The sequence below is a fragment of the Melospiza melodia genome, chromosome 22, assembly GCF_035770615.1.
Source record: "Melospiza melodia melodia isolate bMelMel2 chromosome 22, bMelMel2.pri, whole genome shotgun sequence".
Lineage (NCBI taxonomy): Eukaryota > Metazoa > Chordata > Aves > Passeriformes > Passerellidae > Melospiza > Melospiza melodia.
The window spans coordinates 8630691-8653009 of record NC_086215.1 but is presented as its reverse complement, the minus strand read 5'-3'; the positions used below and the strand labels follow the sequence as shown (position 1 = coordinate 8653009).

At 56.0% G+C, this 22319-nt stretch overlaps 1 protein-coding gene and 1 long non-coding RNA gene across 2 annotated transcripts in view; one reads left to right on the top strand and one right to left on the bottom strand.

The window, feature by feature from the left end:
* The window catches only part of NCS1 (neuronal calcium sensor 1), a 22004-nt gene extending 8484 nt beyond the window's left edge, over positions 1-13520 (bottom strand). The window contains exons 1-2 of the mRNA XM_063174748.1: positions 13217-13520; positions 197-221 (exon numbers count right to left, since the gene is read on the bottom strand). Of these exons, the coding sequence (XP_063030818.1) occupies positions 197-221; positions 13217-13280 (89 nt within the window). The 5' untranslated portion in view covers positions 13281-13520. The remainder of the gene's footprint in view (positions 1-196; positions 222-13216) is intronic.
* On the top strand, positions 13166-22319 carry LOC134428232 (uncharacterized). Its single transcript, XR_010030347.1, has 4 exons — positions 13166-13217; positions 14463-14556; positions 18144-20094; positions 20440-22319. It is a non-coding gene; the product is annotated as an uncharacterized LOC134428232 (long non-coding RNA).

Sequence of the window (22319 nt, the reverse complement as noted above, 5' to 3'; positions counted from 1 at the left end):
GAACCCAGCCCTTGCACAGGGTGTGCCAGGAAAACCCCTCTGTTTTCTGCTCTCCCCTCTGTGATGCAGCACCTGCACCCCAACACAGGGGCACTGCCCACACCTCCTGCATGTCCCACCCTGCCCTGAGTGCCACCAGCTCCTGTCCCCTGCCCACAGCCCCATGCCCCAGCTCACCCCCACGGCGGGCACTCACCACTGCTGCACCTCCTTCTCTGTGACTGCAAGAGAAAACAGGAGAAAAGAGAGAAAAAGAGACAGAAATTTAGTGCTTTTGCAGTGCCAGCTCTTGCAGTGCTCTGCACTGCCATCAGTGAATTCCCTGGGGAATGCACTGGGGCTCCCAGCCATGAATTCCCTGGGGGATGCCCCAGGGCTCACTGGCTCCATGAGCTGCCAAGCTTTCCCCATGTGGCAGAAAATGCCCAGGCGGTGCATGGGGCCAGGGCTGCAGGTACTGGGGACACCCAAAACCAGGGAATCTCCCTGTGTTGTACCCAGGGAGTGCAGAACCATGAAGGAACATGAAGGGGACAAGCTGATCATGCCTGGGGAGGATCTGGCCCTGCTGCTTCATCTTCCCAGAGCCAAAACATCCCCAAAAACATCTGCCAAAACATCTGCCTGGAGGCAGCTCAGGGAAGGGACTTGCCTGGCCCTGGCACACTGGAGGTGGGCGCAGGGTTGGCATCCCCCAGGTACCAGCAGTCCCTGGATAAACATCCTCAAACCCATCCCAGCACACTGGGCTCTGGAAAAGCCCCCAAAATACAACAAACTAGCAAACACACAGCACTGGCAACCCCAAGAGTCCCCAGCAAGGGGCAGCTGCTGAGATGAACGATGCCCTCAGCAGAGGGAAGGCTCTGAGGGGTGCTGGGCAGGGCTGGCACTTGTCACCGCGTGTCCCAGTGCAGGAGCTGTGCCTGAGCCTCCCCACAGGTGCCAGCAGGTGGGCACAGGGGGGAACGGCCTCTTTTGTCATTTCCTTTGCATCTAAATAGCGATAAAAGAGCCGCGGGTCTGAAAGGCGCGGGGATAATGAGGCGAGTGGAGATGTCAACGTGCAAACGGCCGATAAAAATAGAGACCGAGGACACACCAACAGATGCCAATTACCTTGGATCGGAAGAAAAATAAAGCAAGCAATTTTCCATCAGGAGGATTTGTGACGCGCCTGGCGGGAGGTGCAGAGCTCAGAGGTGAGGGCTGGGGCAGGAGGAGGGCACACAACGGCCCCCACCCCATCACCAGCTGGATTCTGGCTCCTGCATCCCTGGCAGCAGCAATTTCTGTGCCCAAGGCTGCCCCCACGCATTGGAGGGTCCCTCCAGCCCAGCACTGGGGTCGCTGGAGGGGCAGATCCTTCAATTCCCCATTTTCCCTGGGGTTCAGCAAAAGCAGCACCCACAACAGGGTGTGGGACAGCAGCTCCCCAGGACAGGGGACACAGGCACAGGGATGAGCAGCATCTGGGATGAAGGACATGGAGGGCTCTGGCAGTGCCACAGGAGGGATTTGGAGGCTGTTTGGTTTGGGCACACAGCAGCCTCTTGGCAGGAGGGAGGCAGGAAGGACACACTGCATCCAGCAGCCGGGCTGGGGTGGGCTAAAACATCAATCACAGCAGTTCCAAGGGATTTCCCCATCCCCAAAACCAATAAAAGGTTGCACAGAAGCGTCCTTCCAAAAGAGAGATGCTGAGCAACATCTCCAAGAGGAGCACACCTCCCTGCCCTCACCTGCATTGAGATACCATGGCCTCCACCCTGAGGATGCCCAGGGGATGCCCCAGGCACCAGCTCTGCAGGCCCAGGCACCCACAGGCACCAAGGAGGGCAGGTGGAAGGAGGAGGGTGAGGGTGAGCCCTCGGGGCAGGCAAAATGCAGCGCAGCAGCAGCCTCAGAGCTCGGCTCAGCCCCTCCAGGCAAATCGCCTCCTGCTCTCTCTGGTTCGGCTGCTTTTCCCCCACCGAGCTATTCTGGGCCCGGGAGCTGCCTTTCAACTCCAGCAGGAAACAATTAAGAAATTTGTGCTTTTTTTAGTTCGGGAGAAATGCTGGTAATGCCAGCTCGGGAGGGAGGGCCGGAGCCGGCTCCCCTCGTGCCGTGCTGCAGGAGATGCGTGAAGCTCCCAGGAGAGGCTTTTCCGACGGGGGAACCGCTCAGGTGCCAGGCTGGGAATCAGCACAGGGCTCCCGAGGAGGGAATTGCTGATGTGCACCCTGGCACGGAGCCACACGGAGCCCATCCCTCCTCCAGCACGCTGGAACCGCTGCCTCTCCTCCAGCTCTGGGTGTGGGGAATGCGCGGGGTTTGTCCTGGGGTGGGAGCGTGGCCTCATCCCCCAGGCCTTGGAGAAGCACCCACCTCGGGGTTCGCCCCTCCACTGCCACCAAACCTCCCGTCTGACCGGGGCAGAGCGTGCCCAGAGGAACCACCCCAGCCCTGACGCAGTGGCTGAGCCGTCCCTGCCTCCCTGCACCTGCTGTTCTGATCCAGGACAGGTGATGACCCCCGGCTGCCACCTCCCTGCCCTGCTGGGGTCACACTCCAGTGGCACCCATTAGGAATGCTAATGCCCGAGTGGCAGCCACAGAAGCCTTGGGGACACGCTGCTGAGTGTGTGGCTGTCCCGAGGCTGGGGACAGGGTGGGGACAGGGCTGTCCCTCTGTCCTGCATTGCCCAGCCGGGCTCACAGGCACTCCCTGTGCTGCATTTCCCTCCCGCAGCATCGATCACGGCGCGGTGCTGAGCCCACACACATCAATTTGCAGCCATATAAACCTCGGCCAGGCCTGCCCCGATCCTCCAGAGCAAGGGGATGGCCCACAGCATCCCCCCAGAGCAAGGGGGTGACCCACAGCATCCCCCCAGAGCAAGGGGGTGACCCACAACAGCCCTCCAGAACAAGGGGGTGACCCACAGCATCCCCCCAGAGCAAGGGGGTGATCCACAACAGCCCCCCAGAGCAAGGGGGTGACCCCCAGCATCCCCCCAGAGCAAGGAGGTGACCCCCAGCAGCCCTCCAGAGGAGGGGATGGCCCACAGCATCCCCCCAGAGCAAGGGGGTGACCCCCAGCAGCCCCCCAGAGGAAGGGGTGACCCACAGCAGCCCCCCAGAGCAAGGAGGTGACCCCCAGCAGCCCCCCAGAGGAGGGGATGGCCCACAGCAGTCCCCCAGAGCCCGAGGATGACCCACAGCATCCCCCCAGAGCAAGGGGGTGACCCACAGCATCCACAGCATCCCCCCAGAGCAAGGGGGTGACCCCCAGCAGCCCCCAGAGCCCCTCACCGGAGCATGGCCGGGTCCCACCCGAGCCAGGGCCGTGCCGCGCTCCGTGCCGGGCTATAAATGGTGCCCGTAGCAGCTCGTTAGGAGCGGCGTGCCCCGGGCTGCTCGGGGATGAAAGGCGCTGATAAAGGCAGCGTTATCGTTTGTTTGGAACCGCAGCGCTCGCCGAGCACGGAGCCCCCAGCGCAGCCCCGCAAAGAACGGGAGAACACGGGACACTCAGGGCAGGAGCGGGGACAGGGACAGGGACAGGCACCCAGAGCGGCTCAGGAGCTGCCCCATATTGCCAAACCCCATCCAAGGGCCCTCTCTCTCCGCTGGTCTATTCCTTTCCTATCCCGCCTCAGTGAGGGAGGTTTCGGCGTCTCTCTCACACAGGGCAGAGCCTCGCAGCAGCCGCAGCCCCCTCCCCGCAGCTGCCGGTACCTGGCTCTCCCCCCCAGGCCTCTCCCCCACCGCTCCATCAATGCCAGTGGCACAGGCGAGGAGTGACAGCTCCGTCACCACCCGCCCTCCGCGGGCCCCCTCTCCTCCCACCAGCCAGCTGCCACTGCAGCAAGAACCAGCTCTGGTTAATCAGTGCTCAAGCCTGTTAATTTGTGTTCTCCAGGCAGAGAGGAGGGACCCGGGACTGCCAATCCCCATCCCTGCCCTGCCGCAGGGAGCTCGCTGGACCGCGGGGCGGTAGAACCTGGATCCAAATGGTTCAGGAACCCCCGGTCACGGCGGGATGCGATGGAGGGATGTGATGCTTCAGCCCTTCAGCGGCTTGTTTTGTGCCGACATCCCTTCCCCTGTGTGCAAGGCCTTGTTTTGTGCCGACATCCCTTCCCCTGTGTGCAGGGCAGGGGTTTGGCCCTGAGCAGGGCTATGCACGCCCAGCTCAGCCCCGTGTGCCAGAACCAGGGCACGGCTCTGTGCTGGTGCAGGTTTGGCTTCCCGGAGGCTCAGCGAGCACCGTCCCCACACAGCAGCAGTGAGGAATCTCCCCTGAGCCCCCACAGGCTCCCCCTTGCCCCAGCTGCCCCTCTGATCCCGCGGGGCACCGCAGCCTTATCAGGGAAGCCAGTTAATTATTTCCAGGCACAAAATGCTTCTCTCAGTGCCACAGGGCACTGCAACCATGCCAGCTCATGGGCTGTGCCAGCAGCACACACACTGGGTCAGTCCTGTGGCATTTATTTCCCCCAGGGATGTCCTGTGGTTCCTTACAGGGTCCCCCGGGCATCCCAGTCTGGGGGAGCCGGCACACCACCCCAAAATGGGGCTCCCATCGGGTTTGGGGCTGCCTAAACCAGCCAGGGGTGCTCAGAGCAGTGCCCAGGCTGGGGGGAATTAAACACCCACAATGGGTGCTCGGGCGTGAAGGAATGGGGCATTTATGCACGAACCAAGTGGGCACCCATGCCTGAGCCAGAGGGGCACTCATGCAAAAACACAGCGGGACATCATGCGTGGGCTAATTGGGCATTCGTGCATAAATTATGCATAATTCTAGGTGAACTAATTGGGTGCTCATGCATGAACCGCCCGGGTGCTGCAGCGAGAGTGCAAGGCCGCTCATGCACGAACCAGCTGGGGGCTCATGCATCCATTTATTTTTGGGCATTCATGAATTCACAGAGCGCTCATGCACGGATTAATTCAGCAGTCACACGTCCCTTCGCTGGGCACTCCTGCGTGAGCTAATTGGGCACTCATGTGTGAATTAGTGTAATTAGGAGATAGCACACTTGTGCACGTACTAATTGGGCACTCAGGTGTGAATGCATCAGGTGCTCATGCATGAATTAATTGGACATTCAGGCATGAGCTAATTGCAGCCACGTGCGCCAATTAATTGGGCACTCATGCATCGACAGCCGGGGCGCTCATGCACGGAGCAGCAGCGTGTAATCCAGCGGGAATTCGCTGGGCAGCCATGCATAAACCCAGCTGGGTGCTCGTATGCAAATTATTAATTGTGCGCTCATGTGCGTGTTAATCGGGTGCCCATGCGTGAATTAACGGGGCCGATGCGGACGAGCCCGGGGTGCTCATGCGGCCCCGCACACCCTGCAGTCCGTGCCAAACACACTCCGCCCCTCGTCCCGCCGAAACACACATTTAGGAATTTTCTGAACGTCAATCTGATACAAACTGCACTCTCACACCATCCCAATGTTAATATTGAGCCATTAGGAGTGCCCGGCTCTCCTGCTCTCCTGCCCGGCTCAGCATTTTGTGTGTGTGTGTTTGTGTGTGTGAGTGTGAGTGTGTGTGTGTGCTCACCCCTCTGCACTCCAGCCTGGGGTCACAGAGTCAGCATCAGGCTCTGAACAGCCCCTGCAGAATTCACCTCTGGTCCCTCAGAGCGGCCACAGCTCGGTACAGCAGGCACTCAGCGCAGATTTCACACTGCCAACAGGGACACAGCGAGTCCCGTGGGTTTGCCAGGCCCTGGCTCTGCAGAGTGAGTTACCTGGGCTAAGCTAAACACATCCCAGCCTCAGGGATCATCCCCAATTCCAGGCCTTGTCCCTACAGAACCCTCAGCCAAGAGCACGGCAGCCGCTGTTGCAGGTGAGTGCAGCACTGGGGATTTCATCCAGCCCCCATAATTGCCTGGTTTAGGGCACCTCCCTGCAGATAGAGCAATGTGCCCTGCATGCCCGGCCTGGCTGGGGTCACCCCTGGCAGTCTGGGCTGTCAGGTGGCTCTGTGCAGTTTGGGGCAGTCAGGGGAAAGCACTCAGGGATAGCTGAGCATTAGCACAGGGATCTCCCAGTGCACGGCCCCAGTTCCAGCACAGAGCCCGGTGCCCACGGGAGCTGCACGGTGGTGGAAGGATGGGGTGAACTCCTGCAGGCTGCCACGGGCTCAGTCCTCCCCTGGCACTGTCCATCAGCCCATCCTGGGGCACTCACAGCTCACTCAGGTCCCTGTTTGATGACAGCAACTTTTAGGATACACCACCTGTCAGAACTTTGGAGATTTGGGTAGTTTGGTCCTGATGATGTGGTGTCATTCAAATTCAGGTTGAACTCCTTAATGATGCCCTAGTCCTGTGATCCCTGCCAGCTCTGGGGCCACCACCCCACCCCTGGCTGGGCTTTGCTCCTGCTCCCCGGGACATAGGGACAGCTCTGGGGCACGGGCACTAAAACACGGCTGAGGCACCAGGGTCACCCCCGTGCAAACAGCTGGAATGTGACTGATGCCATTTCCTTCCGCTCCCAGCTTGTCCCAACCTCTGTTCCCCCAGCTCACCCCGCGCCCATCCCTGCTCCTGGGACAGCACCCACACACCAGAGTGTCCCTGTGTGGGAGCCCATCCCTGCAATGCGCCCAAGGGATTTGGGAGCAGCCCCCAACACGGCCAGGGCTGCCTGCCTGTCACAGTGGGACATCCCCATCCCAGCTTTTCTCTCCCCATCACACACAGGCATCACCAGCACCTCCAGGACATTTGAGCTCGAGCCTGACAGAGTTACTGGTGTCATTTGTTACTCTGGGACACAGAGCAATGCTCACAGCAGCACCAGGGTGTTTGGCACCCTCCTCACCAGCATTGCCATTAGTGGTCTGCCTTGCTCCCAGGCTGGATAAACAGGTCCATGAGCAGCTCTCATCTCCCCCGGGGCTGGTACCAACAGGAAAGCCAATATGCAGCTGAAATCCTTTTTAGACTTTATTAAATATTTAAGGGCCCGACATTAGGCTTTGGAAATTGGGTTTAGGGAAAAAGCAGAAGTTGTTCTTTGAAGCAAAGGCAGCAGAGGAAGGGCAAAGACAGTGCCTTCGTTTGGAAATGATGAACCAGGCTGGAGCAGCCCCACAGCAGGAGCTGGTGCCTGGGGCAGGTCTATCCCAGGATGGAATCCCAGCTTCCCCACGAGCCAATGCAGCAGTGCCTGGAGGGGCAGAGGGTTCCCAGTGCTGCTGGAGCAGGGATGGAGCAGAGGCAGCTGTGTCCTGCCACCTGCTTAACCCACCCCTTGGCCACAGAGATCTCAGTGTGCTCTGGCACTCCAAGGTGCCATCCCCAACCCAAGGAACAATTCTTGCCCTGGGCAGAGGAGAAAACTCCCTCTAAACCAGTGTGGGCAGTAGGAAGGAAGTGCCTCTGGCTCAGCCATCACTCCCTGGAGCCTTGGGAAGGTCAGGAGGATGCTCAAGGCAAAGCCTTGCCGGCAGCAGGGCCACCTCTGCTGCCCTCCTGGTCTCTTGCAGGCATCACTGTGCACTGAGGGGTGGCACAGAGACCCAGAGCAGCTCCACCAGGCCCAGCCATCGATCAGAAGATGCTGCAGAAACAGGTGGATGAAGCAGAGGCAGCCCTGCTTCCAGCAGGAGGTGTGGGGAGGGAGCCGTGTGCTGGGGAGCCCACGGCAGGAACGGTGATGGAATCACACAGACCATGCCCAGGGCTCAGCCCCCATGGCCACCCCTGCCCAGGGTGTGACCCCTGCCTTCCCTTGATACCCAGCTCCCTGGAACATCCAGGAGAACAAGGAGGGGAAGGAGGAACAAAGGGACCCCACAAATGTCGCCCCGATATCGGAGCGAGCGCGCCCAGAGGCTCCTCCCTGGAGCAGCCGCTGCCTTTGATGCCTTCAGAGCCTCTTGTTTCACAACCTTAATTATAGCGGCAGCAGCAAAGGTCAGGAGAGTGGTTAAGCAGATCCATTAACATGTCAGGGGATAAATGAAATGTGATTCTTGTGATGCTGGAGCAGCAGCAGTGAGCGTGGCCAGCAGGGACGGCTGCTCTGCTCTGCCGCAGAGAAACCCTCAGGGTGTTGGTCATGGCTCCCCCTGCCCACCCTGGCACTGCAAGAACCTCCCAGACACTGCAGGCACTCCTCAAAGCTTGCTGCTGAAACCCCAAAACTTGTTTTGTTTGCATCTATGGAGCCCCAAGTCCATGGGCATGTGGGATGCCCTGGGTTGGATTCACTGGGAGCAGGTTGGGGTTGTCTTAGAGGAGGAGCTGGAGATGCCTCCAGAGCACCAGCACAGCAGGTCCACATCGACCTTGCAGTGAACCTGCACCACAGCAAACCCTTCACAGCTCTGGCTGCAGCAAAACCAGGCTGCAAACAAACCCCAGCCCCTGGGCATCCCTCTGGCACCTCCTGCCCATCCCCAGTGCCCCAAACCAACCCAGCCTTGAACACTGCCAGGGATGGGGCAGCACAGCTTCTCTGGGCAACCTGTGCCAGGGCCTCACCATCCTCACAGGGAAAAATTTCTTTCTGATATCCCATCTAACCCTGCTCTCTGCCAGTTTGAAGCCATTCCTGTCACTGCAAGCCCTGTTAAAAGGCACACACAGTGACAATCTCACCCATCCCTTACCACTGAGGGATAACGGGTCTGTAGCCACCTGGCCAGCTCACCCTGCTTTCTGCTGGGTGAGCAACAGGAGGGATTTCAACACAAACCGACCTGGCAGAGATACCCAGAGCCTGGGGCCAAACACTTTGGAGGCTAAAAATAAACCAGCAGCAGTGGGGGAGGTACCAAGGTCCCTCCTCTGCTCCTGCCCACTGCCCCAGCCAGCTCATTTCCTCAGCACTGTGGTGGCATGATGGAGCAAAGCCCCAGCCTGGCTCAGCCAGCAAGGAACCAATCCATTTTCCTGGCTGAAAACTGCTGCAATCGTAGAACTTCCTTTCCTTTCCCAGAGAATTCCACCCGCCACCACATTCCCCTGTAACTACAAATCAATATGTTTATAGTTTGCTCTTAAACTAATGCCCTTTAATTCCCTGCATTACTGTCGAGCAATGGAGCCAATTTTGTGGCTTATTGTGAAAGAGCAGAAAATGATGATGCTGGAGTGAGTTGAAAAATCCACAAAATAGATCACAGTGGGTGGGATGCGGTTCTTGGGAAAAGAGCATCTTCCTCACACCCACTCTGCAGCCTGGCTGTCGTTTTGGCACCCTCAATGTGGCTCCCACACCTTCACCTGAGCCCCACTGTGGCCTCAGGAGCAGCAGGAGCAGCATCCCCAACCATCCTGACCCCAGAGCCACGCTGCTGCACCGGCACAGCTCTGAGCATGCCTGACTGCTCAGCTATTGCAGCCTCTGAAATAACACTGAGCTGGGTCTGGACACCACCAACAGCTGTGCAAAGGGAACCCTGAGAGCCAATCTTCCCCAGAATGACTGGGAAAGAAGAGCTAAAAGGTGCTCTTCTGAAACAAGTGCACGTTTTTAAAACTGCTTCGTGGTTTTAAGGGTTCCTGGCCTGGGAGTGCTGCTGCGAGTAGGGACACTCAGAACTGTATTTCTCACCCCACACCAAGTCCTTTCCACCCAGGACATGTTTTGTGTTCCCACAACTTCATTCAGGCTGCAGCCACACACCTCAGGACCTCCATAAATCTCCAGCTGAGCAGAACCCTCTGACTGTGGCACCACAAGGCTCTTAAACACAATCCCAAATCCCATTGTGGCCTTAAACCATGAGCTCCTGGCCCAAGCTCAGGTTTAAATCCCCATGGAAGAGGGTGTGATCCAGGGAGGATGGTGGTTCCTGCAAGTCTCAGGACCTCCTGGGACACACCACCAAACTGCATCTCTGAGCTACCCCAAAGAGGCATCAGGAGGATTAATAAATTAATTGTTATTGAGCACTTTTCAATGAAAGGATCTATGAAAGCACAAAGAATTACATAATTTATTATTCGGTATTGTTATCACTCAACATTGACTTCTCCTGCACGCTCCTGTGTGGCACCAGCCTGGTCTCCAAGGAGGGTTAAACAGCTCTGGCAGACGGTGGAGCTTGGCATTGCCAGGTACTCCTGGGCATTCAGGTGCCCAGAGACACTGAAAGGCACACGGAGATGGGTCCAACCCAACAGGCCTTGGGCAGCCAGCCCTCCAAAGATGCCCTTCTGCGCCTTGAGGTGTCCAAGTGCCATTAAAATCTGGCCCCCAGCACTGGAAGTCAGGAGCAGAGTGGGGAGGGGAGCCAAGGGATGAGGTTTCCAGGCTCCTGCCTTTCCATGTCCAGCTCCCAGCACGGCCTGGGACAACCTGCCCTGAATGCACACAGGAAAACATTTCTCACAGCTCACAGAGGCCGTTGATGGCTGCCCTGCAGTATCCTCAGCTCAACCTGCCTCTCCACAGCTGCCCTGGCACCTGAGCCTTCCCCTGCTCCTCTCCTGGCTGCTCCCACCTCCTGCTCTTCCCAGGATTGCTGCAGCTGAGGCAAGGCCAGAGAAACACCACAAATAGGAGATGGAGAGCTCAGAGGGGACACAAGAAGGCACCAGGCACTGAAGAGCACTGAGGGGAAGCAGATGTCCTCTGTGTGCCATGGATGAGATAAATTAGCAGAAAAGCCATGTGGGTCAGAGAGAGGTGGTGACATTTCCCTTTGATCCTGCAGAACTGAGAGGGGCCTTTTTGGTATTTGCTTTGTTTTGTGTGGAAATCCATACAAGCAGAAAATGATGCAATGGAAGGAAATCCCAGCATGGGAGAAGCCCTCACGTACCACAGGCACGGCTCACACCACCACAGGAACCTCCCTGGCACAAATGCAGGCTCCCATCACCTTGGGCTGCTGGAGACATCTGCCCAGATGTGCTGGAGCACCAGCAGGAACAGCACCACGCACAGGGCAGGGACAGCACTTGCTCAGCAATGTGGCAGGACATGGGACAGGCAGCACAGGCCAGGGATGCTCTCATGTCTGCCAGAAACGTGCCTAAATATCAACATGCTGTGGAAAAAACCCTTTTCCAAGCAGGTCCCCAGAAATTCTTGAGCAGGCCGTGGATTTGTGTGTATGATTTGTGGGCCCCCTGCTCCAGCTGTTCCACCAGCCACAGCACAGGGGCCTGCATCAGTTCCTCCCAGTGCACTCAGCACAGCCCTGCCCTCCTACCTGCCTCTCCTCTGCCTGGCTTCCCCAAAACACAGAAGGAAATTGGTATCTTTCCAATCTCCCGTGGTCTGAAGATAAACCAGAGGCCCTGTGAAGCCTTCACCAGACAAGGGAATGCACGCTTGCCTTGCCTTGACAGCTGCAGAGAAGGGGCAGAGGCGCACAGCAAAAGTAATTAATCCCAGAGACGAGAGGTGGAATGAGCAGAGCTCCACAAACAGGCCCTGGAATCAGTGACAGCTCTCCCTGACAGGCACCACACACCAGCCACATGCTGCTGGGGCACGTTGGGATGCTGCACCACACTCCAGCCATGCAAAGGGCCACGTGCTGCTGGGTGCTGCTGCCTCACCTGCACAGGTACAGGAACCTTTTAAAAAAGGCAGTGAGAGGTCCAGAGCAGGCAGGAAAGCTCCAGACAGACTGGAAACTCATTGAGGGAGGGATCAGAGGACCACAATCTTTCTTGGAAAGGATGCAGTAGCAAAAGGAGGGCACCCAAAAGAGAGGAGCAGAAAGTTGGGAATGAAGTGATTCAAAAAAGCAATGACCTGCGGGCCTTATCCAGCTAAGAGACATCCCCGTGCCCAAAGATGTTGGTTTCACCAGCACTGTGTTTGGCTGGCTTTGGCTGCAAGTGAGGCGTGGGGCAGCACTGCCTGTGTGCCCCATGTCAGCCCCACTGGTGCTGGCACCTTCCTGGGCAGAGGAGCCACCTCAGGTGTGCAGAAAGCCCAGCACACAGGAGATCCCCAGCAGGCAGGGCTGTGCTGGGGCTGGCAGCTCCCAGATCCCCCTCCATGTGAGACCAGCTCGGCACAGCGGCTGCAAAGCCCGCGGCGATTGCAGCACAGCACTGCCGGCACCTGGCCCGGCGCGGCTGCTCCCGCCGTGGGCGACAGCTGCAGTGAGGACAGCAAACCCAGCTCAGCTCCAGCGGGGGCTGTGCCCACCTGGCACCGCCGCCTTCTCACGGCTCCCTCCCCCCAGCGCTCTGAGGCAGCCCAGCCGGGGTACCCCGACCTCTGCTCCCATCGCACCCGGCTGGGCACTGCGGACGTGCCCCCAGCACCTGCCCTCTGCTGTGCCAGGCACAGAGCAACCCCGCGTGTAGGGTTGTGCAATGCACCAGAATTGCCTCTTCTCCATATGGGAGAACTTGCTGCATCCTAATCTATTGCCTTTTTGGGTAAGCGCTGCCGTGGGACTGCAGCAATGACAGAGGGGAGAGCTCGCAGGTCTGCTGCACGTTCGGGGAATATCTGCGACCTGCAAGCGGGGAGGCAAACTTGAGCCACCAAAGCCTTTGTTTCCTTTGTGCATTCTTCAGGGAAAAAAAATTATTTTTCTAAAACTGGATGGCTGAGGCACCAGCCACGTTAATGAGATTACGGTGGAGGTCCAGACGGGAAAGCCACTCGTTCAGAAAATCAGGTTATTAAACCGATACTGAGATACTCAGATAAATATCGAACTCGCCGGTGTCGGGCTCTTCTCTCCACTTCAGAGCGCAAAAACAAAGGGAACCCCTCCAAGTAACGCACCCAAACTTTGGAAGGCGCCCAGAGGCTCGGCACCCTGCTCCGGGAGCTGCTGCCGGGCTCCGGGGAGGCAGCGCGGGCACCACAACCCCCGCGGCGGGCCCAGCCTGGCTACCGGGGCCCGGGGAAGGATGCTCGGAGCAGGGCCGGGGGGCGGCATGGAGGGCGCGATGCTCCGCCGGGCGGGCAGGATGCGGCCCTGGCCCCGCCGCTCCCGGAGGCTCAGAAATAGGCCACGGAGGATGGTTTTTGTGAAAAACCAGCGCGTTCCCCTGGCTCGCTGCCCCTCTCCGTGTCTCTGCTGCCTTATGGGTTTTTTCCTCCTCCCAGGCCAATCCCTGAATTCTTCCAACAAAGCCCGGCCGAGCCTGCGCCCTCCCCGGGAGCGGCCCCGCAGGAGCCGCCGCTCGCCGCGGCACCGGCCCGGGGGCAGCGCGGATCCCACCGCACCCCCGGCATCCCCCCGGCAGCCCCCCGGGCACTCACAGTACGTTTTCCTGGTCAGCTCTTCCACAACTTCAGGCTTCAACTTGCTGTTGGATTTGCCCATGGTGGCGGCAGCGCCGGTGAGCCCGCCGCCTCCCGGCCTCGCTGCGGGGCACGGAGCGGCGGGGCCGCTGCCTCGCTGGGGCTCCCGGCCCGGCTACATCCCGGGGGGGCGGCGGCGAGCGGGGCGGAGGGGTCTTTGTTGGCGGGGTTTGGCCGCAGAGCCGCGCTGCGGGGCCGCGCTGCGTGTGCGTGTCCGTGTGCGTGTCCGTGTCCGTGTGCGTGTCCGTGTCCGTGTCCGTGTCCGTGTCCGTGTGCGTGTCCGTGTCCGTGTGCGTGTCCCCGGCTCCACGCGCCCTCCCCGCCCTCCGCCGCCGGGCGCGGAGCGGGCGCGGGGGCGCGGAGGGGCGGGGGGGCGGCGCGCCCCGCCCCGCGCTGCGGGAGCGCCATGGGGATGGCGATGGGGATGGGGATGGGGATGGGGATGGGAATGGGGATGGCGATGGGGATGGGAATGGGGATGGCGATGGGGATGGGAATGGGGATGGGGAGGGGGCTCCGCACGGCCCCGCCGCTGCCAAAGGCGGAGGGAGCCCGGGGGGAGGGGGATTCCAGATCCCCCCGAGCCGCCCCGCGGGGAAACGCTCGGAGGGAAATGTCGGGAATCGGGGTCCTGCAAGGGGGTGATGGCGGTGGGAACACAGAGCCTGGAGTGAGGCTGAGCTCAGCGTCTGGGGGTGACCTTGGTGGGGACATCAACGCCTCCAGCTGTAGAAGCTTTTTCCAAGCCCTGGGCTCCCCAGATGAAGAGGGGTTTGTTCCCCTCGTGGAGGAGTCGGGTCCATGTGGGTCCCTTTCAGCTCAGGATGTTCAGGCTGAGGGCTGGGTTTGTTCAGCCCGGTGAATACCTCAGAGCCCCTTCCTGTGCCTAAAGGGGCTCCAGGAGAGCTGGAGAGGGACTTTGGACAAGGTCATGAAGGGACAGGACAGGCAGGAATGGCTTCACACTGACTGGGGGCAGGGTTTAGATTAGGTATCAGGAAGAAATTCTTCGCTCTGAGGGTGGTGAGGCCCTCGCACAGCTTGCCCAAAGAAGCTGGAAGTGTTCAAGGCCAGGATGGATGGGGCTCTGAGCAGTCTGGTTTAGTGGAAGGTCTCCCTGGCTGGAAAGAGGGTTGGACTAAATGATCTTTAAGGTCTCTTCCAACCCAAACCCTTCTGTGATTCTACCATTCTCTCACACCAGGGCTCCACTGAGCCTTCGCTCACTCTCTGCAATGTGTACATAGAGGGATGAAGTTCAATCACTTCAAAAGCCCCACAGATTCAACCCACAGCAGGTTTGTGGTGCAGCCAGGAAACCATGCAAGTGTTAAAAGCAGCAGCACCCAGCTTTTCCCCACCTCAAACCCGTGCAGGGCTTTGTGCCTCCACAACAGCTCGGTGCCTGTGTGCACTCATTAGCTGTGCTGATGCACACGATAAATACACTTTTCTTCCTGCCTGTGTTGCAATGAGGGCCCTGCTGGAGCTGCCTGGGCATGCCTGGACTCCCGTGGCAGCAGCCAAAGAGGGGGAAAATCTGTGCCTGGATACAGCAAAACCTGTCTGTGGGGCTGTGGAGAGCCCAACACAACACACACGGGCTGTTTGCAGAGGACACAGAGGAGCACAGCTGACACAGCACTGCTCTTTGCACCTTTATTGTTTTTAACCAGCCAAACGTTGCCTGACACTCACTTCTCCAGGGATACATTCCCCAAGTGGATGTTTCTAAAACGCCTCGTCCTCCATTACCCAGCCTCACACAAACGAGCTCATTAAGGCAGAAGAGGACAAAAACACCATCACCATGTCCCAGCAGCAGCACAGCCTGGGGATGAGTTGGAGGGACGGCACTGAGCACAGGGGACTAGCAGCACGTGGCAGCCAGAGCTCTGTGAGGTTCTGTTTCCCCTCCAGCATCCCTCCCGGTTGCTCCCAGCATTTGCATAGCTTTTAGGCACAAAGGCCTGCCTACAACTCCAACAGGCCTCAGCAGATTGCTGCAAAACCATCCTGTGCAGCCCCTTCTTTGCTGCCCATCAGCGAAACTGCAGTTTTTGCAGTATTTCTTTTCAGCTGTGCTCCCTGGGCTGTAACCACATCGCAGCAGGGGTGTCCTTTGTGTGCAGAGCATGACCTGTCAGTGCCCAGCTGGGGCTCCAGCGAGGTCCCAAACCTTCCCTGCACAGCACAGGCTCTGCTGCTGCAAAACTGATGTTGAAAGGGTTTAATTCTATTTTAAAAACTCTACCCTGCCTCCATCACACAAAACACTGAGAACTCAAATCACGCAGACGAGAGGAGAAAAGTAATCGGAAACTATGCAAGCCAGTCACTTTCACTCCCCAATTATTAGCTTTAACCCTATTACTGTTTAAATAACAACCCTAGTGACATTTTCCAGAATGAAGTGACATTTCTGAAGGCAGAAAAACACAGCCCAAGCCTGGAAAAACTCCTGGGGCCGACAGGATTGAAATCTGAACAGCGGCTGGGACACAAAACAATCGTGCCCAGCTGAGTGTGGTCAGTGTGCCCAGGAAGGAGCTGGGTTGTTTGCTCAGAGGAAAATCCAACACAGGCCAGTCCTTGAGAGGAGTTTTGCTTTATAAATCCCCCTGGCTTTCTCTTCCAAGACAGACCTCAGGCTTTGCTCACATCTCCCACCACCAGCAGCTGCAGGACAAGCTCAGAGGCAGCCCTGACCCGGGCTGGCTTTTTGATTAAGCAGTGTGTGCTTGCAGGGCTTCCGCTGTCTGATCCTCACTGCAGCCATGGAAATGAGCATTCCCTGGGCAATGTTTGCTGTTACTGCCGTGGCCAGAGTGGATTCCTGCTCCAAGGGAAGCTTTACCCCTCCTGCCATGCCAGCAGGCTGGGATGGATCCGATGCTGCACGTTCTGACTGTAAAAGCTGGGAGCTGTGTGGGCTGCACAGCCCAGTGTGTGTCTGCAGAAAGCTTTTCCTCGCTTGGGTATCTGCTTGAAAGTGTTTAATAAAACCCCGGAGTTCTTTTTGCCCGGGACACAGCAAGTCTGTCAGGCTCAGCCACGCAGCAGTTTGTTCCACGTGGGCTCACCAGGCTGTGCACATTTAATCAGCATCCTCAGACGCCATCACGGGGGTCCTCCCCAGCTCATCCTTCCTGATTTAACTGCCAGGATTGCAGCTGCCTCGTGGGAATAGCACTGCATGCAAGCAGCGAGGTGCAGACTGTCCCGATCTCGTGTGCTCACTCTGTGCTTCATCACAGATGGTCTTTTCTTTCCCCCTTCATCCTCCTCACTGATGTGCTCAGACCTAAAAAATCATTGGTGTCACACAGCCCGAGCACAGCACCCCCTGAACCCCACCTTGGCACGGCTGGAGCTGTTTGTGGGGTGGGAAGCTGGGGATGAGGTGGCATCCAGCATGTCACGTTTGCACTCTTGGATGTGCTTTGGCGCAGGAGCTGCCCCAGGAAAGGGAGAAGAGAGGCAGGGGATGGACCCCGGTTAGCCCATCCCATCCCCTTCCTCGCTCCTCCCCTTCCCAGGGCTGGACGAGGCGCCTCGCAGGGTCCGCTCAGGCTTCTCCAAAGCGCTTTTTCCTTCTGCATGACGAAACCCACACACCCACCCACCCATCCATCACAGCTGTCTGTGTGGCCGCTGTCACCCCCAGCCCTGGCAGCTTGTGAACATCCCCCTTCCACATCCACCCACCCAAAAACAGATCGAGAAGATGCTCCCAAACCCAACAGACCACATGAGCGAGCAATCTGTGACTGGAGACACCAGCCTGGCAGTGAACTCACGGAGCAGAGCACACACAGCCTGTAGTTCGTGCTTTTTTTGTGGAAAAGCCAAGTTTTGCTCAGAGTTTTCTTGTGCCAGAGCAGGAGTGGGTCAGCAGGGGAGTGGTGAAGCATCAGAGCCTGGAATAGGGAAGGAACATACACACAGAGGAGATTAATTATATCAACTACAAAAATAGTTGCTATTTTAAGGTTAATGCTTGAGTGATCTGACTCAGTCAGAAAAGGAGCCAAAGGAATTATTGGCATCAGTGCTGGCTGCTCCCCCAGACAAGCCATGGTCACCGCTGGCACAGAGAGCCACCAAAATAGCTGCTTTTCCAGAGGGTTTGAACACAAAAATGCCATTAGAGTGAGTTCAACATCCTGGTGCAACAACCACGAGCACAGGAATGCATCGGCTCTTGCTGGGGACACCCTCGGCTTCCCAGGCATCACCCGCATCTCGGGTTACAACCATTTCACATCCGGATGATCTCAAGGCTGTGAGCAGCGTTCCACGGGACTCCACAGCTTCCAGCTCACCAACCAGGGTGTTCCTGAAGCTGTTTTGTGCTTGACAAGATGCGACTGAGCTGCTCTTGCTTCGCCCCTGGTATCACTGCAGGTCACAGCAAGCACCCAGTGCTGGCATTTACCAGTTGCTTTGATAGCTGAGCTATATATGACTAAATAAGAAAGCCCTCAAAAATCAACATTTATAACCCAAAACACTCCAAGATTCAGGCTACAGCATCTAATGGCTATTACAGCCATAAATTAATTTCTATGGCACAGCATTTTAATGCAAATACTTCACATGGCTGCAGAGAAACGCGACAGACACAAAACACTCCAGGTTTTTGGGGAAAGTGGCAGCAGGAATGGTGCCCTGCAGGCTCTTTCCCCAGGAAATGGAAGTGTAGATGTTGAAATGATGGCCAAATGCAGCGGAAGGTCTGGAAATCAAATTGTGCCAGGGCTGCACGTACAGCTGTCGCTCGAGACTGACACGCAGCCGGCACGCTCAGCGTTACAATTTGCTACGCTATTAATTTCTCTGTTAAATTCTAGTTTATTTTTTAAAGCCTGTATTCTCTTTACAGCCTCTGGGGCTGTAATTGTTATGCTAATGTAGGAACCCGGGAAGGGTGGCTGTGGTGAACTCATCAGCTGTTCGTGCAGTTCGAAGCCCTGGGCTGAGACAAAGCCAAGCAGGAGGAGGTTTTGTGGATCTTCCTTCGAGGCACATCACAAATCCCGGCTGGCAAGTGGGAAATCACCCTTGTTCTGCTCCTGCCGTCCTCGTCCTGCAGAGCTCAGCCCAGCCACCTTGAGCCAAGGCTTGATTCCAGACAGACTGAAAATAAAAAAAGGCTCCTTGTAAGGACAAGCGAGGAGTGCTGTGCACTTTGTCTGGGGGAGATAAGATCACAGTCACAGAGGCAGCAGTAGCATTTTGCAGCAAAGACTCCACTGGCACCCTCAGGGCTGGAAAAGGGGCTGGAGGAGCTGTTCTCCACATTGCTCTCCACCCACTGCAGGTGACTTGAGCACTGCTCACCAGCTCTGCTGCCAAGCTTCAGCAGGGGGCTTCAAAAACAAACCCCACATCTGTGACAGAAGCGTCCTTAAATCTGGAAGAGGTTTGGAGCAGAACAGAGCTTTTAGAAAATATACATATTTATAAGAACCTTCAAAATAAAGGGAAGTCACGTGGCTTCCAGCTCTTCTGTGATCCTGCCCAGATGTTTGCTCCAAAGGCAGCTCCGTGTCTGTTCCATGCTGAGCTCTGAGCCTGCAGAGGGCACAGGGAATGGTGTGGTGGTGGCTTCACCACCACAAACCAGACAGAAATCAGCCTCTTGAGTACTCATGAGTCCTACACTGGCTCATCTGCCCCTCAGTGCCCAGGATCTGTCTGCTGGGGCAGCTGATGCTGACCTGCTCTGGTTTCAACACAAGACACAAGTCTCTTGAGCAAGCTTTGTAAGCAAACTGTGCAGTCAGCAGTGATGTCTGCCCACCCAAATCCTACCCTGCAATCGTTCAAACCAAACCAAACCAAACCAAACCAAACCACAACAATCCCCAAAAACATTCAAACATACCAAAAAAATCAACCTGATCAACTTGTACCTATTCTTCAAATTTTGTTGCTGTTTAAGAGTTTGAATTGTTGCCTCCCATAAGGCTGCTCTGATTCATGGAAACACTCAGGCATTGTGTGCTTGGTAAATCCCAGCAGATATTTCCACTCAGATTTTGCAGCAACAGTTAAAACCCTGACTGCCTCAGAATACAGATCAGGGCACACACCAACCAGCTTCATTTCAATGTGTTCCTCCTATGGAGCAGCCAGGCTCACTCAAGGCATCTGTGAGGTTTAACAGTAAAACTAAAATGACCCCCCAAACCAGGAATTATGCATGCAATATATTTCCCACTGAGATAAGCAAATGGAAATTGGCTGAGCCAGGCATTTCATCCAGCTCACAGCTGACAAGGGGTCATTCCCTGCAGTGTATTTAGCAATGATTTGTCCAGCCTAGTGTTGATTATCTAAAACAAAACAGAACTGCCTCCATTTCTCCAGGGGGATTGTTTGCAGCCAAACTCATTGGCAAAAGGCTTCTCCTAACATCTTGTTTTCCTCCACAGCCCAGCCTTCAGCCACACTAATTCCAAACCCATTTCTGTGGGTTATCCCCATGCAGCCATTTTGTACTGAGCTACATCTTCTTGGCTTTCTTTAATCATCACTTAGTCAGGCTTACAGCTTTAATTCTTGTCATCTTGTGCCATTGCCCAATTCCTTCCTCTCAGTCACTGCAGCTGTTCTTTGTAGCCCCTCCAATTTGGCTACTGCCTCCTGGTATGAGATCTAGCCCAGCATGAACAAGTTTGGCTTCTCCCAGGAGAGGCAGATCAATACCTTCACAGCTGGGCTGGGTGGAGGATTCCTTCCAGCTCCACAGAGCTCCTGCAGAACAAAGATCTGAGCAGTTCAGGGAAGCAGCAGCTGGAGCACTGACAGGGACTCTTCCACACCTGCAGGTAAGCAGTGGGTGCAATCTCAGGGAGGAGCTGGTGATGGGATATTGGGGGATATTGTGACACCTTACCCAAAAGACTCAGCACTGAAGGTATACAGAAGATCTGCACCCCAGAGCAATGTCCTCAGGGACTTAACACCCCAAATTTATTGCTACACTTACAGGTGACCCATGTTTTAACTGCTCCTCTCATCAAGGATGCTCTTGCCAAGCTCAGCACAATCATCCCAAGAGGGAGCAGTAAAAGGAATTTCACACTGCCTCTTCCATTTCAATCCTCACCTATTCCACCTGCCACCCTGTAACAACCTCACCTCACATGCCTGTTTATTTTTTTTTTTTTCAGGAATACAAGAGCCATCTCAGGTATTGTGCCTCAGCCTCCCCACAGAAAATATCCCACAGGGGAGAAGAGCCACAACAAAGCAGTGTCACCCCCAATTACCATTTTCCAGGGATGAGAGGGGACAAAAGGAATGGATGATTTGCACTTTTTGCTCCTTAAGACAGAAGAAAGCCTTTGTCTCCTTACCAAGGGCCCCAATATCAGCATCAGCTGTGCCAATAACAAGCTGTGTTATTACCTCTGCTGTACAAAGCAATTTGGTTTTTATTGACCACTCACCATACAGGGCACTACAACACTCTCCCCTCATTAGAGCCTGTCAGTCAGAAGGCAAAGGAAGGCAAAAGCAGATTTAAGGAGAAGGCAGCTCTTTGCAGTCATGAAGATAACCTTGCTTGTGCAAAAGCATTGGCAGCAGGCAGCCAGGAGTGCAATGAGGAGCTGCAAATGATCAGACAGCTGGGAATGTCAGACACTGCAAGAAAAACCTCAGTGCAGGTAGAACAATTTACCTCCCCTGGGCAGGAAAACACCTACAAAATTACATCCAAACACACAACACTGAGGAAAGTTTTGTTAGCTGTGGTTTTGTTTCTTCTGCTCCCTGTTAAGTCTGCCAGATGACCTTTGCTTGCAATAGACTTCAAATACTGGGAGCTCTTCTTTGTGTCTCCTTGGAGAAAATGGTCAGGAATCAATTTTTCCACTGATAATTTCATTTGGTCTCCTTCTCAAGTGAGTGTTCCCACAATTCAGCCCCACCTTACCCACTCCACCCTTAACATTTCACCTTTCCTTATGGCTGAGTGCAGGCAGCTCTGGGGATGAGTCTCAGCTGCTGTCAGGGAATGCCAAGGGGGAATGGGAATGTTTTAAGGCCAAATACACAACAGACAGAATATGCAGCTGGAGAATTTGGAGAAACCTGCATTAAAGAGGTTTAGGCCACTCCAGTGCAACAACAGCAACCACCTGCATCAGGAATATTTGTTCTAACCTACAGTGAGGCATTAAGAAATCCAAATTCTAAGCACTTTTTATATTTTGCTCTCTGGTAAAACACTCACCCAGAGGCTTGAGGCAGTGCAGAAGTGGCTGCTTGGGAGGTGCAGGGTAGAGAAGAGAGGCTGCTTCAGGCATTACCCCTCGGTGGAAGGATGAGAACCACAGGCTGAACTGGAAGAAACATCTTGAAGACTGGAATTTGCTGCTGAAGGATGTATGCCTTTGAGGGATGGGGGATCATCAGGAAGAACACTTGACAGGAATGCTGTGCCCTCCTCATCCCTGCCAACCCAACCAGTCTGCAGAATTGAATGCAAGGTTAGATCCCAACACCTCAGGAAGAGCACAACTACAGAGTCCCAAATCTCCATCAGTCTAACTTAAAGAAGATCAAGGACTTGCTCCTCTGAGATAGTGTGGCCAGATCCACCAGAGACACGACTTTAAAAGTAACCCTCTATCCTTAATTTGTATCTGGACACCAAGGTTGAGAGCACCAGCTCCATCTGCCCTCACCTGGCAGCAGAGAACACACAGACCCCAGGGCTGGGGAGCAGCAACAAGCCCAGATGCTCCTGAATTCCTGCCTGCCCCAGACTGCAGGAGACACAGGGCTGGGAGAAACACTTGTTCAAGAGTCAGTCCACAAACACTGCCTAAGTTCAGCTAGCAAAAGTAAAAGAGCAGCTGAGCACACACAAACACAGCTCCAGTACCTGGAGCTCAAGAAAAGGCACCTCAGTGAACCTCACTGGGTCACTGACAGGAAAACTTTTCCCTTCAACAGAAGTTTTTCCACACAAGTTTTGTGATTTGGCCCTGAATCCATGATACAGATGTTGATGGCTGGAAACAGAAGTTGAGCAGAGGGAAAT